Genomic DNA, 12,581 nt, shown 5'->3' with positions numbered 1-12,581 from the left:
CCTCTGAGAACAACAAATATTTTATACAAAACATCTTTATTAATGTTACCATTACAATGAATTGCTGTTTAAATGTCTCACGTTAGTCGTAGGTTCTCTTTCCTGCAAATGAAAACATCAGAATTCAATGGCATTCTTGGCTTTCAGTACCAGTGGTTCATGTCAGTAAACAAAAACATTCCATTGCATGTTTTCTTTTTTTCTTCCCCCCCAAATACTACAGACATTATGTCAACATTAAAGTGTTGCATTAAAACCGTGACACAGCAGACATGGAAGATAATGAACACTAAGTAATCCAGGGTTCATTTACATATATAGAGCCACTTCTCTGGTAACATACTCAGGGCTTTTCTTTTAAGGCAAATCAACAACTGCATATTATGTAAGAAGAGTCAGAGTCTGTGCAGCATGTGCGTTCATCTTCTGTCAAGCATCCGAAGTCTCACTTAAAGTCATAGTTTGACAGTTTTGGGGAGGAGTGCTGGAACTGGCTCTGACAACCATATAAAAGGCATGAAAGTGGTGTGAGTTAAAACTGTGCAATGTGTAACTTTTGTTCAGCGTTAATTATTCAAGCCTCTGTTTTTGTTTATTCTCAGTGAAATGATAAAAAATAACATTTTAATCCCTTTTTCGTGTTCTATGTGCCGGGTGACATATACAGAGAGTCGAGCGGAGCTCAGTCAACGTTGTCTGAAGTCATTGGAATCATTTGAAACATGACATTTGTTCATATTTAAAAGTTCCACATCACTGCTTTATATTCATCATTGTTTGTTCGTTGGCTCTAAACGAGTCCAGCACGTATCGTAAGACAATGACAAGACTCGTTGCACTGTTTTAGCTTCGTTCTTGGCTCTGGCGGTCCTTCGCTGCCTGGTGCCTCATCATGTCCCAGAACAGCATGCTGAGCACTGTGTGTGGGGCCAAGCGCAGGAAGACGGGCCCCATGCCTTTGTACAAGCCCAGCAAACCCTCGGCTTGGCAAACCTTCAGCATACAGTCTGAAAATCCATGGTACAGACGACCCTTAAAAGACAGATGAGGAAAATGCTCAGACTTATGAAACTTGGAGATTCTGGAAAAACAGTTAGAATTTTGAATTCAAAAGTGCAAGCCCCCTTTTCTTCAGACTTCCCTTCTGAAGCTCCGCCTCCCGAGCAGTACTCAGCACAAGCTCAAATTCTGATGAGAACATTTCGACTCACCCGGCGAAATTCATCCACCGGCTGATTGTAGAGCCTCGTGCTAATGACGTCAAACGGCGTCATCGTGAAAGCCACCGCGACTCCACTGATCATGGCTGCTACCAGAGCTGTGAGCCAGTGGTTTGGACTACACCACTGCACAGACCGAAAAAACAAAGAAGCAGCTGATTATTTAACATGTTTTTATTTTAAAAATAGTTTGACTGCATCAGCTGTTGTCAGCACAGCATTCTACCTGAGAATGTGACACCCAGTCCTTGGCTGAGGTGAAGGTTGCCAGCTGAGCAGCTGATCCCACCATGACGCGAGGCACGGCCCCGTTCACGCCCCGCCACAGACCAACCAAACCCTGTCGTCTGTAGATGTTGACAAAGGCATCGGACGCTCCCTGAGAGGAACAAACAAAAACAATTGAATGACAGGAAGACGATAACTGTGTCTGTGTGGAAGTAATACAACGTTCACACATACAGTATAACCTCCAGTCAGAGCAGTGTGTACAGTATTAACAGTGTTTAAGTAAATACTAACTAACGTTATATAAAGACGTTATAACGTCCAGCGCACACACACCTGTGGTCTGGTTAAAGCTGCAGTGTGTAACTTTTGCAGATTTTTCTTTTGTCGTTGTTGTTGTTGTGGTGTTGTTGTTGTTGTTGTTGTTATTATTCTAATTGTTACAATACCATCAAATCTGAATGAGGAAGGCAGTGCAAAGACATGCAGATTTTGGGATTAGGCAAATTGGACACTCTAAATCCGGGGTGTCAAACATATGGCCCGTGGGACCCGCAGTAAATCAACTTATAAGTTGTAATGCATGTAGTGTAATGTGTAAATGGTAAATTAAGCATAATATTCTAGAAATTGCACTTATTTTTCTCAGGAAACGTCAGGTTGTTCATAATATATATAGATTCATAAAACAGAGAGTAAAATTAGTTGTTTATAGGATATTATGCTATTATTTCACTAGCTGGCCTGTTTTAAACACACTAGAGTTTGTTTCCTCGGATAGTCCACTTGGTTTGGGCTGGTGCGGTTCACTTACAGTGGGAAATACAAACGTAACATCGCAAGGAGCGCTTACTGCCTCGCCTGCTAACACATACTGGACTGAAGGGGATGGATTTTTGGAAGCTCATCCTCACAGCACCACGTGACCCGTATTCCAGAAAAGTCATATTTATGTGTCTCTCTCTCTCTTACCAGGTGGTTATGCTGGTGACCGACTGCGATGGCCTCCACAGTCTGAGCTTGCAGGTGTGTCTTCACCTACAAAAAAAGAAGTCAAATGCAGCACACAAGGTTAAGTCCACAGTCAGTTTATTAAACACACTGTGTCACATTAGACTGATAAGACATAACACATTATTACATTGACCTGGAAATAAACAAAAATAAAAACAAATAAATAGAAAAATGTAGATGTGTATGGGGGTTATTATTTACTGTATACTGCATATGTAGGTTTGTGGGTCAGGTTTTAAGCAACACACAAGGTATATTTAGTGACCTGAAAACAGATGAGTGTGTCATCATCACAAAGTGTTGTCTTTCCATGCCGGAGCAGAAGGTCAGACGCCTCAGCTGTATTGACATTCATGAGAATGTGCAGTCATCTTGTGACATTATGAGTGCATTTATAAGGCGGGGGCGGGACTTGTGTTAGTTTAATTTAAATCTCTTCATTGCTTTCAATGTTTAAGCAAAATAAAAGGGAGACAAAAACTAAATGACAGCAACAAGGCGTGCTGCAGAAATGTCTGTAAACAAGAAGCGCGTCACACACCCATGTAATGATACTTTGTTCCACAGGCCGGCTTAAAAATAGATGTGGAGCTTTTGAAAAAGGCCCAGTGTTGCAGGTTTGATGATGAGTTTTCCAGTTTTTTTCAAGCACTCTGTTAACCTCAAAAGATACTTCAATATTCCCTCTTTGTTTTTAAGCCACCCTGGAGTCTACATCTATGGCTCTATCTATAAACTAAGCGAATTGTTATCGGGGGAGGAAAAAAGACGCACTTTGATTTGTATATAACAGACTGTTGAAGCCTTTGAAACACTCTTATTATGACGATGACAACAAACAGAAACTGTCTCCGTGTGCATGCAGACCTGTGACAAATGCAAAGATAGAAACTTTTCCCCGTTTTCATCGTCTTTGTTATGTACAGTACTGTGTCTGTCCGTAAGTTGTTTATGGAATAGTTCTTTTCTTTTTTCGTGGTATGGATTAATTACATCTCGAGGGAGATTCAAGTGCAGCTTTGTCCTCCAGGAAAAGTAAGCTCATGTGCATTAATTGGGTCACTGGGGTCGATCATGTCATAGCACCAGATTAGAGGTGAATAGAAATTGTTCTTGTTGACATGAAGAAAAAAAAATGTTCCTGCACATGGAGATCTGATCTGTTTGCTCCAGTTTGCATCAAAAGAGTATACGGATGAAACCTTTTGCATAATTTATCTGATTCTTGCTCCATTATTATCTGTATTGTGTTTTTTTATTGTCTTCTTTTAGCTTGCATCAGCTGTTTGGCTGTTAATTAACTTATTCTACTGTCTCTCTATATCTCTTACATGTGTGTGTAACCTAATCAGATCAGATCCACTTCCAGTCGCGCAAAGGTTTCAATTTTCTCTTGGGTTACGCTGTAAGCTTTAAACACACACACACACACACACAATGTAAGAAGTGTAAAGAGACAGTGTGTCGGCATAGCGACCGTGTGAACGTTATACAATAACTGCTGGACATACAGTACTTGAAAGGTGACTCCTGTTGAGCGTGACCTGCAGACATCATGTCTGGGACGATGCAACATGGCTGCCTCTGTAAAGCAAGGCCCTTGCTGAAAGAACATATGAAAGGCTCATTCTCAGACTACACATGGACTAAAACCATCTTATAAACCTACCTATGGGCGATATACTGACGCACTGGGCCTTTAAAACACTGGAAACCACTGTTTTGCATTCTAAAGATAGACTTGAGTGAACTTACAAGGTAGGCGGGAGAAGCAATGAAGGCCCCCATCGCTCCAGCTGCTGCCCCTGACAGCAGACTGCCCCCGTGGAACGAGGTGATTCCCAGAGCTTCACAATAGGAATAAGAGCCCAGCCTCACACTGTTCATCATAGCCTGGTAGATCAGCCCGACTGAGAGTCCCTTCTGCAGGCCCCGGAGCCCGTCCTTGCGGCCCACCACCCACAGGGCCTGCAGGACTCCACGATAATGTCTCTGGTAGGATCCCCGGGCACGGAGCTCTCCCTGAAGCTGCAGCCGAGTCTTGACCACCTCCAGGGGATTGGTGAACACACAGGCTGCACAGCAGGCGATGGCACCCAGGGCAAAGTCCAGGGGAGGCCAGACGGCCGGACGGGGCAGCGAGGGTCCGAAAACCCCACTGGGGACTGAGGACACAGTGGAGGTCATCCTGTGAGGAGGCTGAGCACCAAACATAGATTCTTTGGTTGAAGTTTCCAGCAGCTGAGCACTGGTCATCCCTGAGAAGTGATCATGACCGTTTCTCCTCTTGTGTAAGATCGTATAGGGAACAGAAAGTGTGTGTTTGGCTGTTTGTGATGATTCAGGTGTGAGTGTTCAGGTTTCCCGAATCTCAGATGACACGACACTGTTGCTGCTGTGGTGGTGACTTGCATTAGCTGTCTCTCTCTCTCTGTGTGTTTAAACATTGCACCATCTGAAAGGAGAATGCAGACAAACTGGTCTGACACCTCAGCCCTTAACTTACATCAAACAGAAGTCCAACATTTGCAGCCAGAGAGGATTTGAAGTATTTCAGAAAAGCAGATCACTCTCTCTCTCTCTCTTTGTTACACACACACACACTCACACAAACTTCCTCCAGTTCAATTCATTCAAACCAACACACAACTACAATCACATCAAGCACCAGCTACAACCACACGAGCAGAAAACGAATCTTTGTTTGCCCTCTTGAAAATGCAGAAAGTACCTCTTGAAGTGAGAAAACAGATCCTTTTGCAGCTCCATTCTCCTTCTGCCTTGACCATTGTAAACATGTGCCCTCAGCACATTCATTGTCAAAGTCTCCTCCCACTGTCTCCGGCCACAGCCAATACATTTCCAGTTGTGCCTGCCACCTCACCACATCCCCCCCAAGTCTGCACAAATCAAAAAGCCTCTGCTCTGAACTGCCCCTGCCCTGGTCCTATAGGAGGATGTGGGTAAAAGGTTGGTGATTGAGGAAGAGGGCGGGACAAAGGAGGGGAAAAGCTGACGTGTTTACATCCTGAAATTAAGTTCATGGAAATGTAATAGTTGTAAATGATTTCTTTAAAGACATAAAGAAGTATTTCGTCAATGTGGAAGCTGTTAAAAAGTTGTTACCGTTATGAGCTATGAATAATATTTAAAACAAAAATGCTACTTGCAGTTTTGGATGGCACCTTTTTAGTGCTGTATGCAACAGCGACCACTAGATGACACTATAAACGCCACAAATCGGTGCACCACGATTGTATGCAAACAAAATAGGAAAGGTATTATTTTAAAGAGCCTGTACTTGGGAAATTTAATCATTACTAAATATTTTATGTCAAAATATTGAGATATTTAAGCTTCAGGACCATGAATTGAGTTTTTTGTGGATTTTCCAGGTTTGTCCAGTTTATGTTTTGCCATTCAAACTATTCATTAAATAAAACATTCATTTAAGTAGAAACCTATTTCCATTTTATTAGACACTAAATTCATGTTGGTTTACAAAGTCAGATTGATTCTTAACTTTCCTGCTGAAGATCACGTGACATGATTCAAAGCTTTGCAGAGAGATGTTTTTGTGAAGAAAACGGAAAAGAAAAGATTGACATGATAACAAACACGCAGCAGGAAATGATACGACTGTGACAGAGCAGAGCAGACACGGAGGCCTTTATTGTTTAACTATGTTTATAGTACAGTGCCGTTATCTCATCCACCGTGGCCCCCGGACAGGACATGAGTTAACAACGTTTGACCACCGACGTGCACACACACGACACACATTATGCATACACACTCTCTCACACCGTTTTCCAATGTAAACATTGCAGGCTCAAAGAGTGATACAAAAAGCAAGGTAGTCATCAACCGTTTGGTGTCCGTTTTTTCCACAGTTCAGAGGAGGGAGACACAGAGAAAGAGAAATGTTATTATTTGGTTGATCACTGTTAGGCTAGCCAAAAAGAAAATGTCCAGTCTGTCAATTCATCAGTGCACTCACAACTACACACACACACACAGTCAGGAGTCTCATTCACACAAAAGAAAATCTGTTTTTATCCAAATGTAGTTAAATTGGTTTCTGTTGCTGTTGGGGGGAGTGGAGTGAATTTCTGACATGAAACACCTAACAATGATGACGTTCTTTTCCCATAATCCTCTAGAGGAAAAAGGCTTCGTGTCTCAGCGTCCTTGTGTGGTCACAGGTCAAAGCGTCCGTCTTCCCAGCTGCATTACCTTTTAGCACGTACAAAGTACAAGGCGTTGGTTTTAGGGTAGTACTTCACATTCTGTTTTTTGTCCATCAGGCCCCCGAAAATAATGAGCTCTCCCCTGCCCTGCACCACAGTGTGAAGGCTGGTCTCCGGTGGCCCAGTAACTGCCGCGGGAGTCCCGTTACCATAAACCCTCCAGGACACCACTGCGGCAGACTTGGCCCGGGACACATCCAGCACATACATTTGCATGGGTTTGCAGTTGAGAGACTGGTACAGAGGTTTTCCTACGTTCAGGCTTTGAGGTGGGTGATGGCCAAGGCGCCGTGCAATAGGTGGGATAGCATGTCCATCACTCCCAGTGGCCTGCGGAGGGCTGGAGGATGACGAGGGCGGAGTTCCGGGAGGACCCGCTCCTCCTCCTCCTCCTCCTGCTCCTCCACTACTTCCGCCTCCAGGAGAACCTCCCTGTGCGTGAAAGGAAGACGATGACGATGACGATGGTAAAGATGAGGACGATTTGTTCTTTACTGCCTCCAGACCTCGTCGTAAGGCAGCCGGAGACACTGCTCCCGGGGGAGTGTGTGGGGAGCCCGCAGGAGGAGTGTGCAGGCCGTTGGTGCTGGGCACCTCAGGGTGGTGAGAGGCAGAGGGGGGAGAGTCCCAACCATAGTCTGTGGAGGCAGGCAGGTGAGGGCGAGAGGGAGGAGACGCAGCCTGGGCTGGGCTGGTCCGAGGTGACGGGGAGGATCCATTTAGTAATGGAGGAAGAGGAGGGCTGTCAGGACCTTGCAAAGGAGACGGCTGCTGGGACGAGGACGGGCTTCCGTCTCTGGCACTTCCTCTTGCTGAAGGCCGAGGCCTCAGCGTTCCCCACCGGCCATTAACACACGGAGCCTCTTCAATAGCTCCCAGGACGACGCCGGCGGCCCCGCTCCGGACGGGAGACTGTGAGCGCAGGGAAGGCGGTTCAGGGCCCAGAGGGGCAGGTGTGGCACTTATGGGGGAGGGCCGAGAGTTAAGACTTGGGCTGAGCGGTGCACGGCCAGACGGCGCCTGTGAGAAAACCACCACACACTGGCCCACCTTGAAGAAGATGAGAAAAGAAACATGAATTAGTTGGATAAATGATTTCATGTACACAGCTCGCCCTGCAGCAGTGCGTGCTTTCTTTAAACTAACTTCACCATGGTCTTTATGAGGCAGGAAAAAGCATCACTTTAGGTAGAAATTACATCCCTACATCATGCAGTTTGTTCTGAGGGAAATTCGCCGGATGAAACGAGATGCATTCAATGACCCTGGGAATTTTTTCATCAGTCAGACACTTACTCGACAAGCTGGGTGACACCAAAGCTCTGGGGCTCCATGGTCCTCGTTTTCCACCTGCAGCTGCTGCCACCTCCACGGTGGTGCACCCATGTGAAGCAGCCAGGCATCTTTAAGGAGCTTTAACGCAAGAGAAATATTTGAGTAAACACGTTACTTGTCGGGGAAGCAGAAATATTCTGAAAGTAGAACAACAAAGACCTACCGCATTAGGACCACCACATCCTCCCAAGATGAGCAATGTCTGGTCATCGATGACAATCTAATAGAAAACATTTAAAAGTATCCTTTAATTTCGGGGGAAACGGTCTTAAAGTGACAAATGTACTCCTTTTGCAACCACCACTATAGCAGATGATCAAAATGACAACGGATTCTTTTGTATATCTTGCATCTATGAATGAATCCTTACCTGTGACTGGCCTCCTCGTGGGTGTGGAGATGGGCCGGATATGGGAGGTTTGGACCAGGACCACTGCTCCAGATCTAGAACCCAGACTTCATTACTCCTGATGCGGAACAATAAAGAGTGGAACAACACTGTCAGATGGTAGCAGGTTATGACTTATAACATTCCAGTTATAATCTAAGATGCAATGCTGAAAAATGTTAAAATAAAAGTGAAACAGATTTTACTCCATAAACAACAAAGCAAAACACCCAATTATCTTAACAGTGCAGAGAGGTACAGATTTAAAATTCAGATTAACTGTACATCCTGGTTTTGAGTGACATTACAAGTGGACATGTAATCACATTAAAGTAGAAAATGCATACATTTGACGTGCTCCTAATGATCCCCCGAACACTACCATGGTGTTTCCAATTACAGAGGAAGAGTGGCCGGCCATGGGTGGGGGCCCGTGTGTTGTGACGATACAGTTCCACCTGATGAAAGATAAATCACAGAGAGGAAAACCCATGGTGAAAAGTGCTCAGCTGTAACTATTCCATTTCCCTACTTCGTAGTGAAATCCAACTCACCAATTTTTGGAAGGAGAGTAGGTGTGGATTTCATCAAAGAATCGTTCTGGTTGGTGCAGAGGATAAGGACTGGGTCGAGTCCAGCCCCCAAAGAGGACTAACAGATCTTTGTGCATCACTAGAGTGGCCCCAGCTTTAGGCGATGGATAAGAGCCTGTAAAAGAAAAGAGCAAATACAGTGGTCATTATTTTTGCTGAATAATCATGAAATTGCACGTATCTATATTTATAATCAAATAAGTAAACCCTGCAACTTATTGAAGGAAAACAGCTGAGCAAACTAAAATGTGAGGTCGACTGATTAGTCAGAGAGCGTCGTCACTGGGAGAGTATGAGAAGAGAATGAGCAAATTCAGCACATAACAGCATTTTATAAAAGGCAAAATAATCTCCAAAGTTTATATGAACAAAAGTCACCAGTAAAATATTTCACTGCTTCTTTTTATTGCTGTCATCTGACCACATTATGCATAAATTTGGCTCACCCTCACACAGTTGCCTGTACAGAAACCCCATGTCACTTTTTTTAACTTATGTTAAATGTTTAATTTTTTTTGTGGCTTTCGCTGGGGTTGAAATACTCATACCTGAGGCTAATGGCCGGATCCACTCCTTGCTGTTGAGGTCAAGTCTCCAAAGATCATTGAAGGCAGCATTGCAGCTACTCTGAGTGCAACCCCCAAACACATACATGGACTGGTTTGAGTCATAGTAACATGCACCTGCGAAATCCCAAAAAGGAAACATTAGAAACAAATTAAAAGCAATGGGTTGCAAATAATGAGACTTGAGAGGAAAAAAATGTACCGTCGATTTATCTTTAAAGGTAAAACAAAAGAAACAGTGAGAGTTTCTCATAAAGAAATTAGTATACATATACAAAAAAATCCACTATTCTCATTCAAATCTTACATAAATCCATAAAATGGTGAGTTATTTTACACCTTAATGTTCTCATGAGGAATTAACAAATTAGATAGACCTGTGGCCTTTAAGTCAGTGAACTTAAGATATACAGCCTTTGGCTCAGGAATGTACATACAATTACAAATAAAATAAAATGCATGTTTGTTCCAGTTAGTGTAAAATAGGAAAAGGTAATGCATCTATACGCATGTTTCCTTTGATTATAGATAACACGGGGCCGTAGGTTTTCTTCCTGATCACATTATCTACAGACACGTTTCTGTTGGTGTGGCAAATGAATGAGGAACCTCGGAAAATCTAAACCTGGTGATCATCAGTTGATCACCAGATTCACCATTTGAAGGCAAAATTCCTTGGCATATTGTTATAAAAAAGTGATTCACTGTATACACGGTGTGTTACTGTGGAAGACTGCAGTAAAGCAGCATATACTGACTGTGTGAGAAGCGCTGAGTGATTGGGGTTCCTGGATAAGGGTATGTGCGACTTTCCCACTGGATGTTCCCCTCTTGGACAGCTCTCAAGAAACCATGATAGCATTGATAAGCAACACCTAGGGCAGACAAACACAAGTAAGTAACAAGACATGCAAATGGTAGAGTGTTTCCACTCGCAGACAGCTCTGAGTGGACTATGAGCACAAATGAGTTACTCGTTGCTCTTTAAAATTCCCCTCTCAAGTATTTAGAATGAAGAGTGTCTCGGATTTAATGGAATCTAAAAGCAATGCTGCAGACTGCAACCATCAGCACCCCCCCATAAAAACTCTGAAGAGCACCTGCTCCATTTGTGGATAAACGGTAAAAAGTGGCTTGTTTTATTGTATTTAATTTCTGTCCCTTGCTCCCCCATGTCATATTCTAATGCCCACTCAGAGCCACAGAGAAGTGTATCATTAGGTTTAACAAAGAAATAATACAAATGTGTGAGACATACCTTTAATGAGGCGATACCACTGCTTACATACAAGCGCAGCGGTCTTGTGTTCCTGGTACGGTGAGAGGAATGACAGAATATATTCAAGAACTTCCTCTGGTAACTCCACCATTGTTCTCCCCACTCCTTTGGCACTGCCGTCCATGGCCACTTCTTGTCGCCAGGATCCCATCTTTGCGTCTGCTTCATCATTTAACCCAGCAGGCTCTGATCCATCGTCCTCTGTATCCATGGCAACAAAGCATCCATCCTCATTGTCAGGGGAGCGGGACATTATTGTCTGCTGAGACACGGAGAGACAAGCTTGAGGTGTCTGCACCAGTGATCGGAAACACACAGCGCTTCTGAAATCGGTTACTTGCTCTATTTAAGTTAGCAGACTTGTTATTTTATGACTAGACTTGTTTGATCCTTGTTGGGTTCCTGTAAAAGAACAGTGAGTGAGATTGTTTCCCTGAACAAAACTGGATGAGCTGACGTGAGAAACTCAGTGTGACTGCTGAGCTGTAATCAGCATAACATTTTAGTGTCAGCAGACTTCACCGTTACATCTATTGTTTGAAACGGGTGGTGCCCTTTCTTTAGCCGGAACAGCTGGCCCCTGCACAGCAGAGCGTATCTTTAAAGCTACATCTAAACTAGCTGTCGGCACAATAAATGTGATGATGGGCTGCCAAGGCAAAACAAAAGCGCCGTAAAATAATAGCTCACCGAGGAGAATTAAATCGAAATGACTTGAGAACAAACATACAAAGAATGACTTGTGTTTTCGCTGATGAACAGGGAGACGTGTGTGTGTTGATGAATTGAGAATGCATGCTAGCACCGGCTAACGAGGCTAGCTAAGTTATTATGAGCCCACAGGCTAATGTTAGCTAAACATCAAAACGAATCCTTTGATCGTGAAATGCCACAGTTGACGCATTTTGTTTTGATTACATCTCAGTAACACGGGACAAAACTCCCCACCCGGAATATTCTCAATGACGCGACACCCTTTTTAGGCTCATTTATATCCTGGATGCTAACAAGCTAGCTCCGGTGTTATTGCTGGTAATCTTTGCTAACGGTGACTCCTCTAAAGTCAGACGGACTTCAAGCATGAAACTGGAAAGCACTGATTGCGGCATTGTAAAAACATACCGTTGTTTTTGGACGTGGTCTTGACTAGGATGTGAGTGTGCCTCTTCTCCTCCCCGGTATCAGCTCCGGAGGTTCCTCTGCAGCCACCAAACAGTCGCCATCTTCCGCTCTGCGAACAGCGTCCCCCGCAGCACAGCGGCGCTCAGGCAGCCGCGGACCGTTCGTGGTATCAGGGCAGGGTGGGTCCCGAGCTCCAACGGTGCGCCCCTAGTGGCTGCGGCCAGAAGTGGAGGAAGGGGAATCAAAAAAGCTGCTTATTTGTTTTGCATATAAACATTGAAGCATATCAAGTTTCGTTGGTCTCAGAAACTTAATTAATGCATTACAATTTTCGGCTTTTAGCATTTGGCATGTTTTATACAGTGGCGTGCACAGACATACAAGGGCAAGGGCGAAAATTAAAGTACAACTGCTGCAAAAAAAATCAAAGGGTGCCCACTGAGAAAAGTTTAAGGGGTACCTACTGTGCACCAGTGGGGCAGGTGCCACTATTATATAATTTCCCACATTCTCACACATCTTTGTATACCTATATAGGGCCATCCTTTACAGCAAGGCAATCATGTTCTATCACAGAGATGGGCAT

At 44.0% G+C, this 12,581-nt stretch overlaps 2 protein-coding genes across 3 annotated transcripts; both read right to left on the bottom strand.

Moving 5' to 3' along the window:
- Window positions 1-17: 17 nt before the first annotated feature.
- slc25a34 (solute carrier family 25 member 34) lies at window positions 18-5,361 on the bottom strand. Its single transcript, XM_044024173.1, has 5 exons — window positions 4,218-5,361; window positions 2,421-2,486; window positions 1,447-1,599; window positions 1,212-1,346; window positions 18-1,032 (listed from the first exon to the last, which is right to left on the bottom strand). The coding sequence occupies exons 1-5, from the start codon at window positions 4,716-4,718 to the stop codon at window positions 844-846; spliced, it is 1,044 nt and encodes a 347-aa protein (XP_043880108.1). The 5' UTR covers window positions 4,719-5,361; the 3' UTR covers window positions 18-843.
- A 753-nt stretch (window positions 5,362-6,114) lies between these two features.
- fbxo42 (F-box protein 42) lies at window positions 6,115-12,160 on the bottom strand. Of its 2 annotated transcripts, none has more exons than XM_044024172.1 (10): window positions 11,996-12,160; window positions 10,853-11,135; window positions 10,353-10,469; window positions 9,577-9,711; window positions 8,990-9,143; window positions 8,783-8,893; window positions 8,418-8,514; window positions 8,211-8,267; window positions 8,009-8,125; window positions 6,115-7,762 (listed from the first exon to the last, which is right to left on the bottom strand). In XM_044024172.1, the coding sequence occupies exons 2-10, from the start codon at window positions 11,124-11,126 to the stop codon at window positions 6,695-6,697; spliced, it is 2,130 nt and encodes a 709-aa protein (XP_043880107.1). In that variant the 5' UTR covers window positions 11,127-11,135; window positions 11,996-12,160; the 3' UTR covers window positions 6,115-6,694. The 2 variants fall into 2 exon arrangements, with proteins under 2 accessions (XP_043880107.1, XP_043880106.1); XM_044024171.1 differs by having other exon boundaries at window positions 10,853-11,132.
- Between the last annotated feature and the right edge of the window lie 421 nt (window positions 12,161-12,581).

This window comes from Solea senegalensis, linkage group LG4 (assembly GCF_019176455.1).
Source record: "Solea senegalensis isolate Sse05_10M linkage group LG4, IFAPA_SoseM_1, whole genome shotgun sequence".
NCBI classification, from domain to species: Eukaryota; Metazoa; Chordata; class Actinopteri; order Pleuronectiformes; family Soleidae; genus Solea; species Solea senegalensis.
The sequence above is the reverse complement of the archived record's forward strand: the minus strand, read 5'-3'. Positions and strand labels throughout refer to the sequence as shown.